Source organism: Cyprinus carpio, chromosome B1 (assembly GCF_018340385.1).
Source record: "Cyprinus carpio isolate SPL01 chromosome B1, ASM1834038v1, whole genome shotgun sequence".
NCBI classification, from domain to species: Eukaryota; Metazoa; Chordata; class Actinopteri; order Cypriniformes; family Cyprinidae; genus Cyprinus; species Cyprinus carpio.
The window spans coordinates 17908946-17923210 of NC_056597.1; the positions used below are offsets into that span (position 1 = coordinate 17908946).

General features: G+C 37.4%; 1 protein-coding gene across 1 annotated transcript; it reads left to right on the plus strand.

Moving 5' to 3' along the window:
• Positions 1-7214: 7214 nt before the first annotated feature.
• LOC109081753 (carbohydrate sulfotransferase 12-like) lies at positions 7215-10390 on the plus strand. The gene is made up of 2 exons (XM_019096722.2): positions 7215-7346; positions 9199-10390. Exon 2 carries the CDS (start codon positions 9231-9233, stop codon positions 10311-10313), a length of 1083 nt encoding a protein of 360 aa, XP_018952267.2. The 5' UTR covers positions 7215-7346; positions 9199-9230; the 3' UTR covers positions 10314-10390.
• The last annotated feature ends 3875 nt before the right edge of the window (positions 10391-14265 follow it).

Here is a 14265-nt window from a genome sequence, read left to right on the forward strand (position 1 = left end):
TGCTGAAGCCACGCCCACCTAGCTCAACGGCAGTCATAGATATATACACTAGATGTCGCCTTGGCTATGGCAGATCATTGGAACGAATGCGTCAATAGCATAGACAGTAAAAGAAATGGACACAGCGACCCCGTTGGATTCAACGGAGACAAGTGAAGTCAATAAGAAGCACGCACTTCCTGGGGGTCGAGCATACTGAGAATAAAAAAAATCATCATGATGACGTAAATGTCACGTGAGCAACCTGTCTGACAATTGTAAGTCTTCTAATTGCTGTGCCAAGAGAAATCTGAAGCACCCACCAAATCTTGCAGACGTTGTTGAATAATTTTGTCCCGTGTCTTTTATGGACTCTCTATGGGCTTCTCCCTTGACTTCATGCCTCCACGTCCCCCCGATAGCCTCATTGACAGTAAAAGATTGCCTGTGAGCTTCTCCTCCTGTCCATGCGGTAATTTCTCTACTGTGCGACAGAGAGTCGCAGGTTATGACGCAATCGTTAGCCTATTTTTACAAAAACTGCTTCTACGGGGCCATAACGTAAGATACAAGGTAATGGGGCCTTTTATACATTTTCGTGTTTCTTTAGAAATAATGAATGGACAAATGGAGTCTTTAAACGCCTCAGATGTAAAGTTATTCGCTGTCAAAGTGACGCCAAAATGAATGGGAGTCAATGAAATGCCAACAGCAGGTGGGGGTCCACTAGCCAATGGCGGCGCCCAGGGATGCTTCAATAAAATATGAAACCCTGCCCCCCTGTAAGAATTCTAAGTCTGAGTAGAAGAGTTTTCAAGTGAAGCCAAAGGGAAAAAAAAGGAAGTGAGAGCTGAAGAAAAGAGAGACCAGAGAGTCTCAGAAAGTCAATCGTATTCTAATGTGCAGAGTGCATACCTCTATCTTATATACTGTTCCAGACACAAGTCTTCATCTGGACTATAATTAATAACACATGACCTTTAAAAATAATCTAGACAGTGTCTCGACGTCGGACCTCTTCCTCTTTTTAGATTCAAAATATCATGCTAATAGTTCTCAGAAATATTGGCATAAAGAACAATACGTTAGGGCTGTGCAATTAATCGAAAAAACAGTTCGATTTTGATTTTGGCCTTCAACGATTATGAAAATACAGTAATCGAGATAAAACGATTATTGCGCCCCATTCCGCCCACTTTTGCAGCGCTGTGCTTTCGTTCCTCCATAAAAGCCCAATTTCACATGCAAATCAGTAAAATCATGTAACGTGAAATTTGCAAAATGGGACGTGCTTGATTTATCGAAGTATATTTATTCATGTTTTTAAAAGCGTGAACGAGAACTTGCGCTGCTCCTCAGGAAAGGAAATGCGCTCAGAGACGGAACTGAACACGTAAAGTCATCTTTTAGCTCAGGGTGCGCGCCTGAACGGTCATATACATGCAAAAACATGTCAAAATGCTGCGCTTGGTGATTATTCATATATACCTTCGTTTGCCATGTAATAAATGAACGTAAAGACTTGAGAATGAAAATATGCGTGTAACAGTAATTTGGACAGTGACAGCGGGCTATGTTATATTGTACATTTGATTATTCTGATGATTTCTGTAGTAGTCTGTACCACGCTACATGAACATTTTCATATAAACTGCAATAAATTCAAAACTAAAGCCAAACTAAAACTGAAATGAAACATTAATAATAAATAGTATAGTGAATAAATGAAATAATCATACTGCTTGACTTGCATAAAAAAACCCATTAAAGTACAGAGTAAGATACATCTGGGATATGTGGACTTCTCAGAATCTCTCTCATCACGTGGATTTCTTAGAAGCTCTCAACACATGGAGTAAAACAGAATACGTGGACTTTTTCTCAGAATCCCTGTCACCACGTGGATTATTAAGAGCTTCAGAATCTACAAACAAAAAAAAAAACCATAAATCCACAGTATTTAGTGTACTTCAAGGGACATAGCCAAGTGAGAGCAGAGTAAAGGGCCTGGCTGAAAAGGTTTGTTCCCGTTTTTTGTTGTTGTTGTAAACTGTTTCTGTTTTTCCCGTCATGTCGTAGCTCATCAGATACAATCGGGGGAAACAGTCAGAACCAGTATGTTTGGATAAACTTGTTCAGGTGGATGTTTAACTTAAGACTCATCTCCGTTAGCCAAGAATGCTGACTGAAGTTAGCATAGAATGCAACCTAGAAATAGATGGAGACTGAACTCGGCCCCCCCATGCCAGTCGGAGAAACTATTGAATAGAGACCAAAACAACTGTCCACATTTCCAACATCTTACGATCATATTACATTGATATAAATTAGGGATGTCAACGATTAATCGACGATCGATTAATTGTCGATAAGAGATGCAATCGATTAAGGCTGTCAATGGTCGATTAACCGCTTTAATGTTGGGCTGCGTGCGGCTCATGCGCAGAACACGTGCGAGCGGCTGTGAGTGACGGTGACGGTAGCAGTAAAAACATCATCATTCATTCACAATGTACAAATTAAGCTTTTAACGTGATTTAAACTTTAAAGTAGCCTACATTAAAATAGAAACAACATAAAAGTTATTAAACATAAAAAGCATATCATGCGCTTTGCAGGGTTGCGGGACACAGGACAGAAAGTCTATCCTATTACTTGTTAATTCGTTCCTACGACTTATTAATTTGTGGCAATTGTCCCCATTTCATTAATTTTTGTTCCCTAAATAACCCATGATTTAACTAATTAAGGGAACAAACTAATAAATCGAACGAATTCCTAATTAATGAAATCTTTAATTTCCCTTCCCATGTTTACCACAGTAAGAGATGCGAAAACAGTGATTAAAAGTGAAAGATAATAAAATAAACCTGCGAAATTAGAGGACTGTGAAGATTTAGGAAAAGAAACGATGCCTATATGTTATTGAATTTGTGGAAATTAGTGACTAACCGGCAAAACAGAACAAAGCCGCGTAAATGAAGGCTATGGGCTCGAGCGCATCCAGAGGCATGGTCACGATCTAACATTTTCCTATTATTCCTCTAATAAACAAAGCTTTTATACCACACTTGTCATAATCAGAGCTTATAATTTGTAAATAAATAATTGCTGGATTCAAAACAGCGATTAAAAGACGCTGTGACCGACAATGACGTTTTCCCGGAGCATTCAGTGATGTCACTAAACGGTGCTCGCCATCGCTCACAAGTTTTCTGCATGGACCTAACTAGTGCACAGGTTCTCAAGCCCTGGGACAAAATATGAGCTTTAAGGAAAATGTATAGCCTATATAAGTAATAGGCCCAACATAAAAATAACTTTTTTTTTTTTTTTTCGCATATGCGAAATAAATCCGACTTAAATAATTAAGGTACGGATTTAAAACAGAGGTGTGGGGCGGCGCTCCATAACGTTCACGGGAAAAAAAAGGATGGCAACGCACTCTGTTTGTTTGCTTTATTTTACAAGAGCACAAATCTTCTGTTTTTATTGTGTGTGCGCACAAATGAAAGTAAACACTTTAGCGGAAATTTTTTTTTTTTTATTATTTTATTTTTTTTATGTCTCAGCTGTTTCGATTGCGCCGGAGCCTGCACACGTATATTCTAGCGATTCAAAACTTACATCGCAGTCTGTTTCATTATCAAAATAAAATAGTCAATAAACATTTAAAAGGTTACACTGGTCAGTTTAAAAAGACCTTATACCGGTTCACTCTGCTGTTATGCCAAGGACGTTTTTGCTCATGTGAAGAGGATTATCTTTTCCCGTCTAGATGCGAATGCGTACAAGCCTAGTTAACATTATAAATAATAGTTTAATATTCAAATACATTGCAAATATGGAAACATTTGGATTTGTGTGCCGAATGAGACATGAGCAATAACCTCCAATAAATCTAGCCAAAGAGCCGCGCCGGCGCTCGTCATCGTCGTCTGCACACATGCACTGTCACTATCTAATGCACTGTATGCCGGATTTTTTAAAAACAAAATAGGCCTACCGGAATGCAAAAAGTTAAAAAATCTGACATTTTAGGTCGGACAGAATCCAGCAGGAATCAAATTAATGTGAGCAACAGTGTTTTGCTGCAGCAGCAGCGCCGATGTAGTTCACTTAATGTTGCAGCGCAGCCACACGCGCGCCACAGTTCCATTTGGGATAATTTTATTTTAAATACCATAATGTCATTTGAAAACATTGCAATTGTGTTTTAAAATACAACAACGAGGACCACAAAACAATCATTTAAAGAGGGGAGTTCAGCGGTCTCCGTGCGGGATAGAAAACAGTCAACAAACTAAAATTACCTCAAAAGTATGGCGTGCTCTCTTTATTTTATCAAATGATCTTAATCACATCTATTCATTTTTATAATCCTGCTACTAGCATTTTATTCAGACTAAAATCCCTTTAATTCAAGTGAGAAAGCGTTGTGTGTGTGTGTGTGTGGGGCTTTGGCACATCCTGTCATGCCGGTGACTGCGTGCATGCAATAGAGCATTTTGCAGCATTATGGTTAACGATTAATCGATTAATTGATCGTTAATTTAAACCACGATCGATCATGGAAATAATCGAAATTTGACATCCCTAATATAAATACATTCTGTAAACTAAAGGCCAATTTATACTTCTGCGTCGGGTGCGCGTAGTAGGTACGGCGTAGCATACGCATTGACGTGTACCATACGTCGTACCCTTCGCCGTACCCTGACGCGCACCTCCTCAAAAATGTAACTACGCGTCGCGACGACGCGGACTGCAAGATCTGTGATTGGTCGGCTTGGTAGTATCACATTACCTCCTACGCATTTCCGGAATGATCTTCTGCACTCTGGACCATAGACAGTAAAAGAAATGGACACAGCGACCCCATTGGAACTCAATTGAGACAAGTGAAGCCCGTTTTTAGCGATTTTTAGAACTTCCGTTTCTGACGCGCAGACTCAAACTAAGCTTGATGACGTCAGCAAACTGTCTGACAGATGTAAACCTTCTAGTAGCTGTGCGTGCAAACTGCCATCGTTAATCTTGCAGAGACGGCGAGTTTGAGCGCGGGAGTTCTTTTGCGTGAGTGAGGTTGTCACAGGAGTAAGTATTCTGATTACGGGTTGTATAGTATTTTAAAATGTAACGCCAGTACGCCATATCTCTTGACGTCTCCCCGATTGCCTGCGAGCTTCTCCTCCTGTCTGTACGGTAATTTCTCTACTGTGCGACAGAGAGTCGAGTGGTTATGACGCAATCGTTAGCCTATTTTTACAAAAACTGTTTCTACGGGGCCATAATGTAACATAGAAGGTAATGGAGCCCTTTATACATTGTCGTGTATCTTTAGAAATAAATAATGGCCAAATGGAGTCTTTAAACGCCTCAGACGTAAAGTTATTCGCGGTCAAAGTGACGCAAAAATGAACGGGAGTCAATGGGATGCTAACGCAAGTGAAGTTCTGCCTACAAGATGGCGGCACGCGGCCGACTTCAACTTCCGGTCGACTTCCTTGCCCCCTGCCCCCATCTGGACCGCCCGCCATTTTTAAATTCCGAAATTCAGTGAAGAGCCAACATGGAAAAACAGTCAGACCAAGTGACCAAGCGATAAATTGAAGAAGTGAGGAAATACAGCCATCTGTATGACTCCTCTTCGGGAGATTACAAAGACTGCCAGACGGCAGCGAATTCGTGGACTGTAAACACAGTGGAACCCGCTCGCGTCAACTAGCGTTTCGGCGGTGGAACTGCAGAGCAAAACAGACATACGCAGAAGTATAAATGCTCACGACGGCGTCGCCTACGTGCATAGTCTACGACGTACATTACGGCATACACTCGACGCAGAAGTATAAATTGGCCTTTATGGGTAACTAGCATGGATTAGCTGCGGTCGTTAACCAAGGACTGAAACAAACCAACGTAACCAGAAATATAATTTCATAACATTCAATATCATAAAACACATTCTCACTTGTGAAATGTAATCCCCTGCTGTCTGGTTTTTAAAGTTGGGCATTTTAACATGAGGAGTCTATGGGACTGACTCCCTTCTGCAGCCAGCCTCAAGCGGCCAGTCGATGAATTGCAGTTTTAGTCACTTCCTTGAGAGAGCGGGAGGTTGCCGCTCGATTAAAACACATCGTTTACGTAAACTGATTTGTTCAAAATGGCTGATTCATTAAAAAAAAAAAAAAAAAAAACAAGTAACTAATGAATCCAATGAATCATTGTCTCAGGTGACTGAATCACTCAAGAACAAAAAACCAGTGTGTGTGTGTGTGTGTGTGTGTGTGTGTTTGCATATAAATAGGCTTTATAAAATCATTTTGTCCCAGAAAGCTGGTATAGTCTTTGCCTAGGCTTCCTGTAATTTGGTCAGATACTTCAAATGAAAGTGAAGTGTGGCCAAAGTATGGTGTCCCAGTCCCATACTCTGTATTTACTCAACCCACCCAACCCAACAAATACAACAAACAAATACACAACAAACAAACAAACATAAAAATAACATAAAAGGAGTGGACAGCCATTTTTGCTGCGGTGCCCATGGGAGCAGTTGGGGGTTAAATGCAGGGGGCAGCCTTACTCAAGGGTCTCACCTCAGGCGTGGTATTGAAGGTCGAAGAACGCTGGTCATTCACTCCCCCCACCAACTATCCCTGCCGGAATCGAGACTCAAACCCACAAACTTTGGGTTACAAATCTGATACACCTAATACACCAAACACCAAAATCAATCATATCTTATATCATATGCTACATCAGTCTATTAACCCAGACCACTCTGCATAATTGAAACATTCTTTAAGTAAATGTTTAAGAGTAGATTTGAAATAAAGGCAAAGTGTAAATACATAATCTAAAATAATCAATAGTTAATTACAAATATTAATTGGGAAGATGATGGCTTTGCCTTCTCTTTTCTGGTGTTAAAGCACTACAGACTTTTGGTCTTGTTTTTCTAGGTTTTCAGGTCTTCAACTGTAATATTTTTTTTATTTAATTTTTAGTGAAACTAAGGCTTTTAAACGTCCAATCTTGAAAATTAGTAAACTGATTAAAATAAAATTAGAAAACTTATTAAAATATGCATTATAAATACAAACCAATTGTTTTTGGTATTATTATTATTATTACAAAGTTGTTGTTTTTTACATTTTATTTTAATGAATAATAAATAGCCCTAGGCTATGCTATGTAAATGAGCGTTTCAGAGTGCGCGTGAGAGTCGTTTACTCTGGCTCGCACAGCAAACGCACACAAGCGCACATTCCATCAATCAAACTAACACGTCGTCTTCTCCTTTTTTGGTCCGAAAAATAAGGAAGAAGAGCATACAACACCAGGATAAACAGATACTATTGAGGGTGAGTGATGGTTGATTTTTTTATTTTAAGAAGTAACCCAAAAACGATGTTTATTCTGTGACAGCGATAATTTAGGTTTATATCACTTTGAAGATATCTGTTTAACACTAGGCTACTACAATGTCTTAATATGCAATGTTTTATAGGCTTTGATAATATGATAATGATATATAATATTAATATTTTAGCAACGCAAGAAACACGTAACATGAGCTGCTTTCAAACCAATCCAACACGTTTACAGTCATATCATTTACAAACAATGTAGTCTGGCAAGGCAGAGTGTTTATGATACGTCCCAGCCGGCATTTCAACGTCGAGTCACCGGTGAATCAACCATGGTTGGATTAATATTTAGATTTTAATCAACGTTTATATTGTGACGTTGTTTCACTGTCTTACCTTCAGCATGGGTGAACTAAGGTTGTTCTGTAGGCGTTGGATTAACGTTTTGATTTGATTTTGCAAATTGAATCAACGTTGATAACGCGACGTTTTCACCGGCGTACCTTTCAACATTGATTTTACCCGTATGTTTGCAGGACCCCGCAGATCACATCTGACCCTTCCTGTGTTCACATTACAGTTTTTGTTCTCTGTTGACGTCACGACTCAAATTCGCAAATGCAAAAATCTTTCGAACTGATCTCAATTCAATACTCCCGCAAAAAAAAAAAAAAAAAAAAAAAAAAAAGGCAAATATAAAATAATTCGGGACCGACCGAGCAATCTCAATGAGCAGCAGCTCACAGTTAGCTGCCTCACTCAAAAGACGATGACGGTCATATTTTCAAATTTAGAAAGGGGCACAGTTTCATTGGGCAGTTTCCTGGATGACAGCCAGATTAACCAATCACGATCGAAGCAATAAGGTAAAACAATCAATAGGAATTGTTTCAGCGTGGTAACGCAGCAAAATGTATTTAGTTTTATTATTGTTAATTATGATAATATTTTTTAACATATACCTTTAGATTTTAGAATAGGGTTCATGATAAAAAAAATTGTAAACTGCTAATAAAATAATAATAATGATCTTAATAATAAATTAAAAGGCAGACATTTCTTTTGTATTCTGTTAAAGACATTAAGCTGATTCTACGTACAGATCTTGTAAAAAAAAAAAAAAAAAAAAAATCAACGTTGCTTTTGTTATCCTTTTTCAACCATTTAGTATTAAACATTGTTTCAACATTGTTTCAACATTGAAACCATATTTCAAAGTCGAAGGTTGGTCATGTGCCAGCTGGTTTTCAGCCGTTCAGCATTAAACGTTGTATCAACGTTGTTTCAACACTGAAACAACAACTGACCTTATTTCAACCATATTTCAGTGTTGAAGCTCGTTCATATGCCAGATGTTTTTACAAACAAGTGAGTTGAGTTTATAACTTAAACTTAAACCAGCACTTCAAATCTAAAGACATAAATCAAGACTTTTCATGTGGAACATTCTGAAATGTACAGTACGGTGGACAAGAAAGTGGGTGAATGATGGATAATATTTTGTGGTGCCCTTACCAAAAAGTAGTATACTGACATTTCTTCAAGTTAAAGACATTTTGATTAAGTATACTTAAGTAAAATAAATCAAGTTATTTTTGACTTTTTGTAAGTATTAAGTTTCAAGTATACTTAATTTGTCATTATAAGTATATATCTAAGCTTAGAAGTACATAAAGCCCATTTCTGAGAAGTACATAAAAAGTAAACTAAAAGTATACTTTCCTATTTTTTGTTTAAAATAAGTATACTAATAGCACACTTGAATAAACTTCTTTTTCATAAGGGTGGTAAAGATTATGAATTCTGACTCAATAATATATGTCTTTATTTTTGTGTTTCCCCCCAGAATTCTCAACTTGAATAATTCCTGAGACAATAATGTTTAGCATTCAGTTCATTTTAAGGAACTGGTATAGACTCCTGTCGAAAATGCAGAAACAGCTCAAGTGTTTCTTTTTTGGGGGAACAATATTGATTGCATTCTTCATAATTTGCTGGGATTTAAGGAAAGAGAGGACTTTTAACCTGCAAATGTCTTCATCACTAGATCTCACACACCTCAAAATGAGGCAAGAACATCGAAGGCGTATTATAAGAGAGCTTTGCTCGGCCAGTAGCAGCCTGAATTTTACAGAGAAATTAATCACATTTGACCAGATTCCAAACAAAGCCCTGGACCACCTCATTGTGGATGATCATCATGGTGTTATTTACTGTTTTGTACCAAAGGTAGCCTGTACCAACTGGAAACGAGTCATGATTGTGCTCAGCCAAAACCTAAAGGCACCTGATGGAGCTCCTTATCTGGATCCTCTTGACATACCATACAAGATAATCCATAATTATACAGTGCATAAGACGTTTAACAAGCTTTGGAGGCGTTTTGGACATTACTCACGTCCTTTGATGCATCACAAACTGAAAAATTACACAAAGTTCCTTTTTGTACGGGATCCTTTTGTACGACTTATTTCTGCTTTTTGGGATAAGTTTGTTAAGCCAGATGAGTATTTCTACAGCCATTATGGATCCACAATGCTTCAACGTTATGCTAATATCTCAAAGCCCCCTGACTCTGCCAAAGAAGCCTTCGCCGCAGGTATCAGATTGTCCTTTACTCACTTTATTAAGTACCTGTTAGATCCACAGACTGAAGAGGAGAAGCCATTTAATGAGCATTGGCAGCAGATGTACAGACTCTGCCATCCGTGCCAAATTGAGTATGACTTTGTAGGCAAACTGGAAACTCTTGATGATGATACAGAACATTTGTTGAAGATTCTTGGGCTAGATAATTACATTCACTTTCCCCCAGGGTACGAGAACAGGACAGCAGTAGACTGGGAGGGAGAGTGGTTTGCAAACATTTCAGTTGCTGACAGGAGAAAACTGTACAATCTTTATGAAACTGACTATAAATTATTTGAATATGACAAACCTGAGACACTTCTGGATGAGTGATTACATATTACTATCTAAAAAACTGATTGCTCTTTCTGCTTTTGGATTACCTCAAGGCCACTATACTAAGGCAAATATACTGTAGTGTGTGTGTGTGTGTGTGTGTGTATTTTGTTGTTTATATCCAATAAAGTTGGTCTAATCTTAAAACTATTTTTTGACAGATAATCTTCAGACAACACCTGACTAAGATACTGAAACTGTGACCTATTAGATGTTAAGGAAGTTAACACAAAGTTGACAAACAGGCAGGTTGAGGTTGCAGTCTAACAATATTTGTGCCAGTTATTACAATAACTTTGTAGGTTGTGGCATTCTGCAATGTTACCATCAGTTAAACCCTGAAATACATCGATAATAACACAAAACCAAACCTAATCGTCTAGGGTGTATTCCAGAAAGCACTGTTAATTTACCATCAGTTAAACCCTGAACTTTTGGGTGATTAACCCCAAACCTTGCTTACTCGAGTGGTACCAAGAACACGTCCGGGAGTAAGTTCATTCAACTCAGAGTATGTTGCTGGTTAAGACTCAAGAAATTTCACAAACAGAGCAATGATCGATGAGTCACTATGGATACGGACACTAAGAAAAAGTGCACCATGCTATTTCTTCCTTCTTCTAATGTTCAATTACAATCTAAATGCATATCGCAAACCAACACATAATTGATCAATCATCAATCATTCTGTGTAATCTTTAATCCTTGAGAATATGAATGATATTGTTTGTTTGATTCTAATCATATATTATAGTACGGTATTGTAATATCAGATATGTAAATAAATATAGAATTTAGACATTATAATAAATGCCGATCCATGTGTGAGATGATAATATAAAATATAAAAAATAAACACTGGGATTTATGCATTTAGCAGACGCTTTTATCCAAAGCGACTTACAGTGCATTCAGACTATACATTTTTATTTTTACCAGCAAGTGTGTTCCCTGGGAATTGAACCCACAACCTTTTGCGCTGCTAACACAATGCTCTACCACTGAGCCACAGGAACACAGAAATATTAGATTAGATTTAGATTAGATTGAACTTTATTGTCATTGCACATGTAAGGTACAAGGCAACAAAATGCAGTTAGCATCTAACCAGAAGTGCAATAAGCAGTAAGTACAGAATATACAAGGTCTACAATATGTTACAAATGTACAGTAATATACAGATAAGGCAGTACTATGGAAATACTTTACAGATTCTTAAATACTATCAGCATGATATACAGATAGTTGTACTATGATCATACTATACAAATGGATTATGTAATAAGTGTATGTACACTATAAGCAGAAACTATGAACACATATGAACATCATTTACACTAGTGCAATGGACAGTAAAAAAGTGCATAGAAAAATATTCCAATGTGCAAATGGATCATTCAGTATTCTGGATGAACAGTCAGTAAGGAACAATACCGTGTCATAGTGCTTTATAATTTTATACAGATAACTGTTATATATGCCAATGAATAAATTTAATAACCTAACCATATTAGAATAATATATTACCTTATTTATTACTTATATTAGCACTTTCGTCATTAACATAAACATATATATATAAGCATATTAAATTTTTAAGAGCATGTTTTAATAAAGATAGATGGATTATATACCTATATTATATATATATATATATTAGCATATTCGTCATTATTATATATAGGCTATATTACATTTTGTAATATAATAAATATAATGTTTGTTAGTATTATGTTATAATATCTGTCATGCCTACTGAAGGCACGCTGAATTGAACTAACCCTAGAACATAACCTGCTCCGGAGCAAGTTGCTATGTTTACTTACAGTGTATTCTGGTTATAGATGTGCTTTCAGAAAACATTCAGTACTGTGCTCAAGGTAGCAAATACAATGTTGTTGATAGGTAAACAAGGCTTTGTACGTGTCACATCCTAAAGCTACATACAGTACAGTCCCTTCCTCATGGGGCCAGATGCATGAAAATCTTATATATTGTTGTTATAAATACAAACATAAATTTTGTCGGTGCCAATTGTGGGTAGCGTGCCGACATATAGCGCTGTTGTGCTTTGGGCATCCCGAGTTCGAGCCCCTCTCGGGTCTCCCACTGTGTGAGTCTAATGATGTTTTATATAATAAAACATCTATCAACCCATCAAGAATTTACTTGTTTTTAACAAAATGTGTATGTGACAATGATATCTAGTGTCACAGGTTGTAGCTAGTGCTTGTTGTATAATATTTAAAAAAGCCCAATGAATTAATGAAAGATCTAACCTGGGTTAAGACATTTTGCCATTTTATTTAAGGTAAGTTGAAGGGTATCCTAACATTAAGACAATTATGATTTTTAATTTGAGTTTTTAAGTTTTGAGTTCAACAACCTTAAGAAAATAATAATAATAATAATAATAATAATAATAATAATAATAATAATAATAAAAACTTCATTCTTAAGAAGTCTTTGGGAATGCAACATTTTCTTTTTTCCTTAAAGTAACTTGTATGGAGACCCCTACAATTAAGTGTGTGGAATTCACTGTCTTAAATGCGTCACTGTCGTGATTAAATTGTGCCATAGGTGTACACATGCAAGTGCCATCCACTAATATTGGCAACTTGGTAAATATGAGCAAAAGGCAACTGTGAAAATAAATCTGCGTCATTGATCTTTTTGATCTTTAATTAAAAAAAGATTCACAACAATTCTAACTTTCATTGAAGTAAAACATTGAAAAGTGGGGAGAAAATCCCATGTTTCTTTGAATAAATGTTTTTTTGTCCAATGCATGTTGGCCACAATTATTGGCAACCCCCTAGAAATTATAATGAGTAAAATAATAATTAAGTATATTCCCGTTCTGCATGGTTTAAAATTTTTAGCATACCTGGGGTTATTTCAGAAAGCATGGTTAACTCAACGCTGTCAGCTAAACCCATGAACTTTCGGTTGATTAACCCCAGTAACCTTGCTTACTTGAGGTATGTGGTTCCAAAAACGCGTCCGTGGAGTAACGTTCATTCAACTCAGAGTATGTTCCCTGGGTTTCAAAAGGGGTCATTAATGATGCGATTTCAAATTTTTCCTTTCTTCTTTGGAGTGTGTTACAAAGGTCTTGGGGAATAAAGAAGATCTGTGAAGTTGCAAAAGACTAAAGTCTCAAAATCCAAAGAGATATTTTTTTATATAAAGCGTCAACCAACAACCCCCGTCAAAACGGCTTGTTTCTAACAACTTGAACCCCCCATCTCTACGTCCACTATGTGGGAAAAAGCATATTCGCTGCATAACACTGCCCAGAGGTTCCGTCATGCAAAGAAAGAAGGCGTACCTTTCATCTCCCTTGTTGTAGTATTGTTATTGCCACCGCCAGATGCCGTATAGAGTTGCTGTGTTTTGGTTGTGAAAGCAAAAACTACTGTTTTTTTGCCTTCCAAAAGAAGGAATCCAGCAATCCACTCTTGTCAACATGGATTCTTGACTTTTTGGACTAACAGACCCAGTCTGTAAATTAGAAAACTCTCCTCCTCCATCCTCCACCCTGAACAAGGCGTGCCACGGGCTGGTACTGAGCTACTTCGTTACCCCTATTCACCCATGACTGCGTTCCTGGTTTATGGCTCCACACACCATAGTCAAAGTATGACTTTGTAGGCAAACTGGAACCTCGATGAAGGATGATACAGAACATTTGTTGAAGATTCTTGGGCTAGATAATTACATTCACTTTCCCCCCAGGGTACGAGAACAGGACAGCAGTAACTGGGAGGGAGAGTGGTTTGCAAACATTTCAGTTGCTGACAGGAGAAAACTGTACAATCTTTATGAAACTGACTATAAATTATTTGAATATGACAAACCTGAGACACTTCTGGATGAGTGATTACATATTACTATCTAAAAAACTGATTGCTCTTTCTGCTTTTGGATTACCTCAAGGCCACTA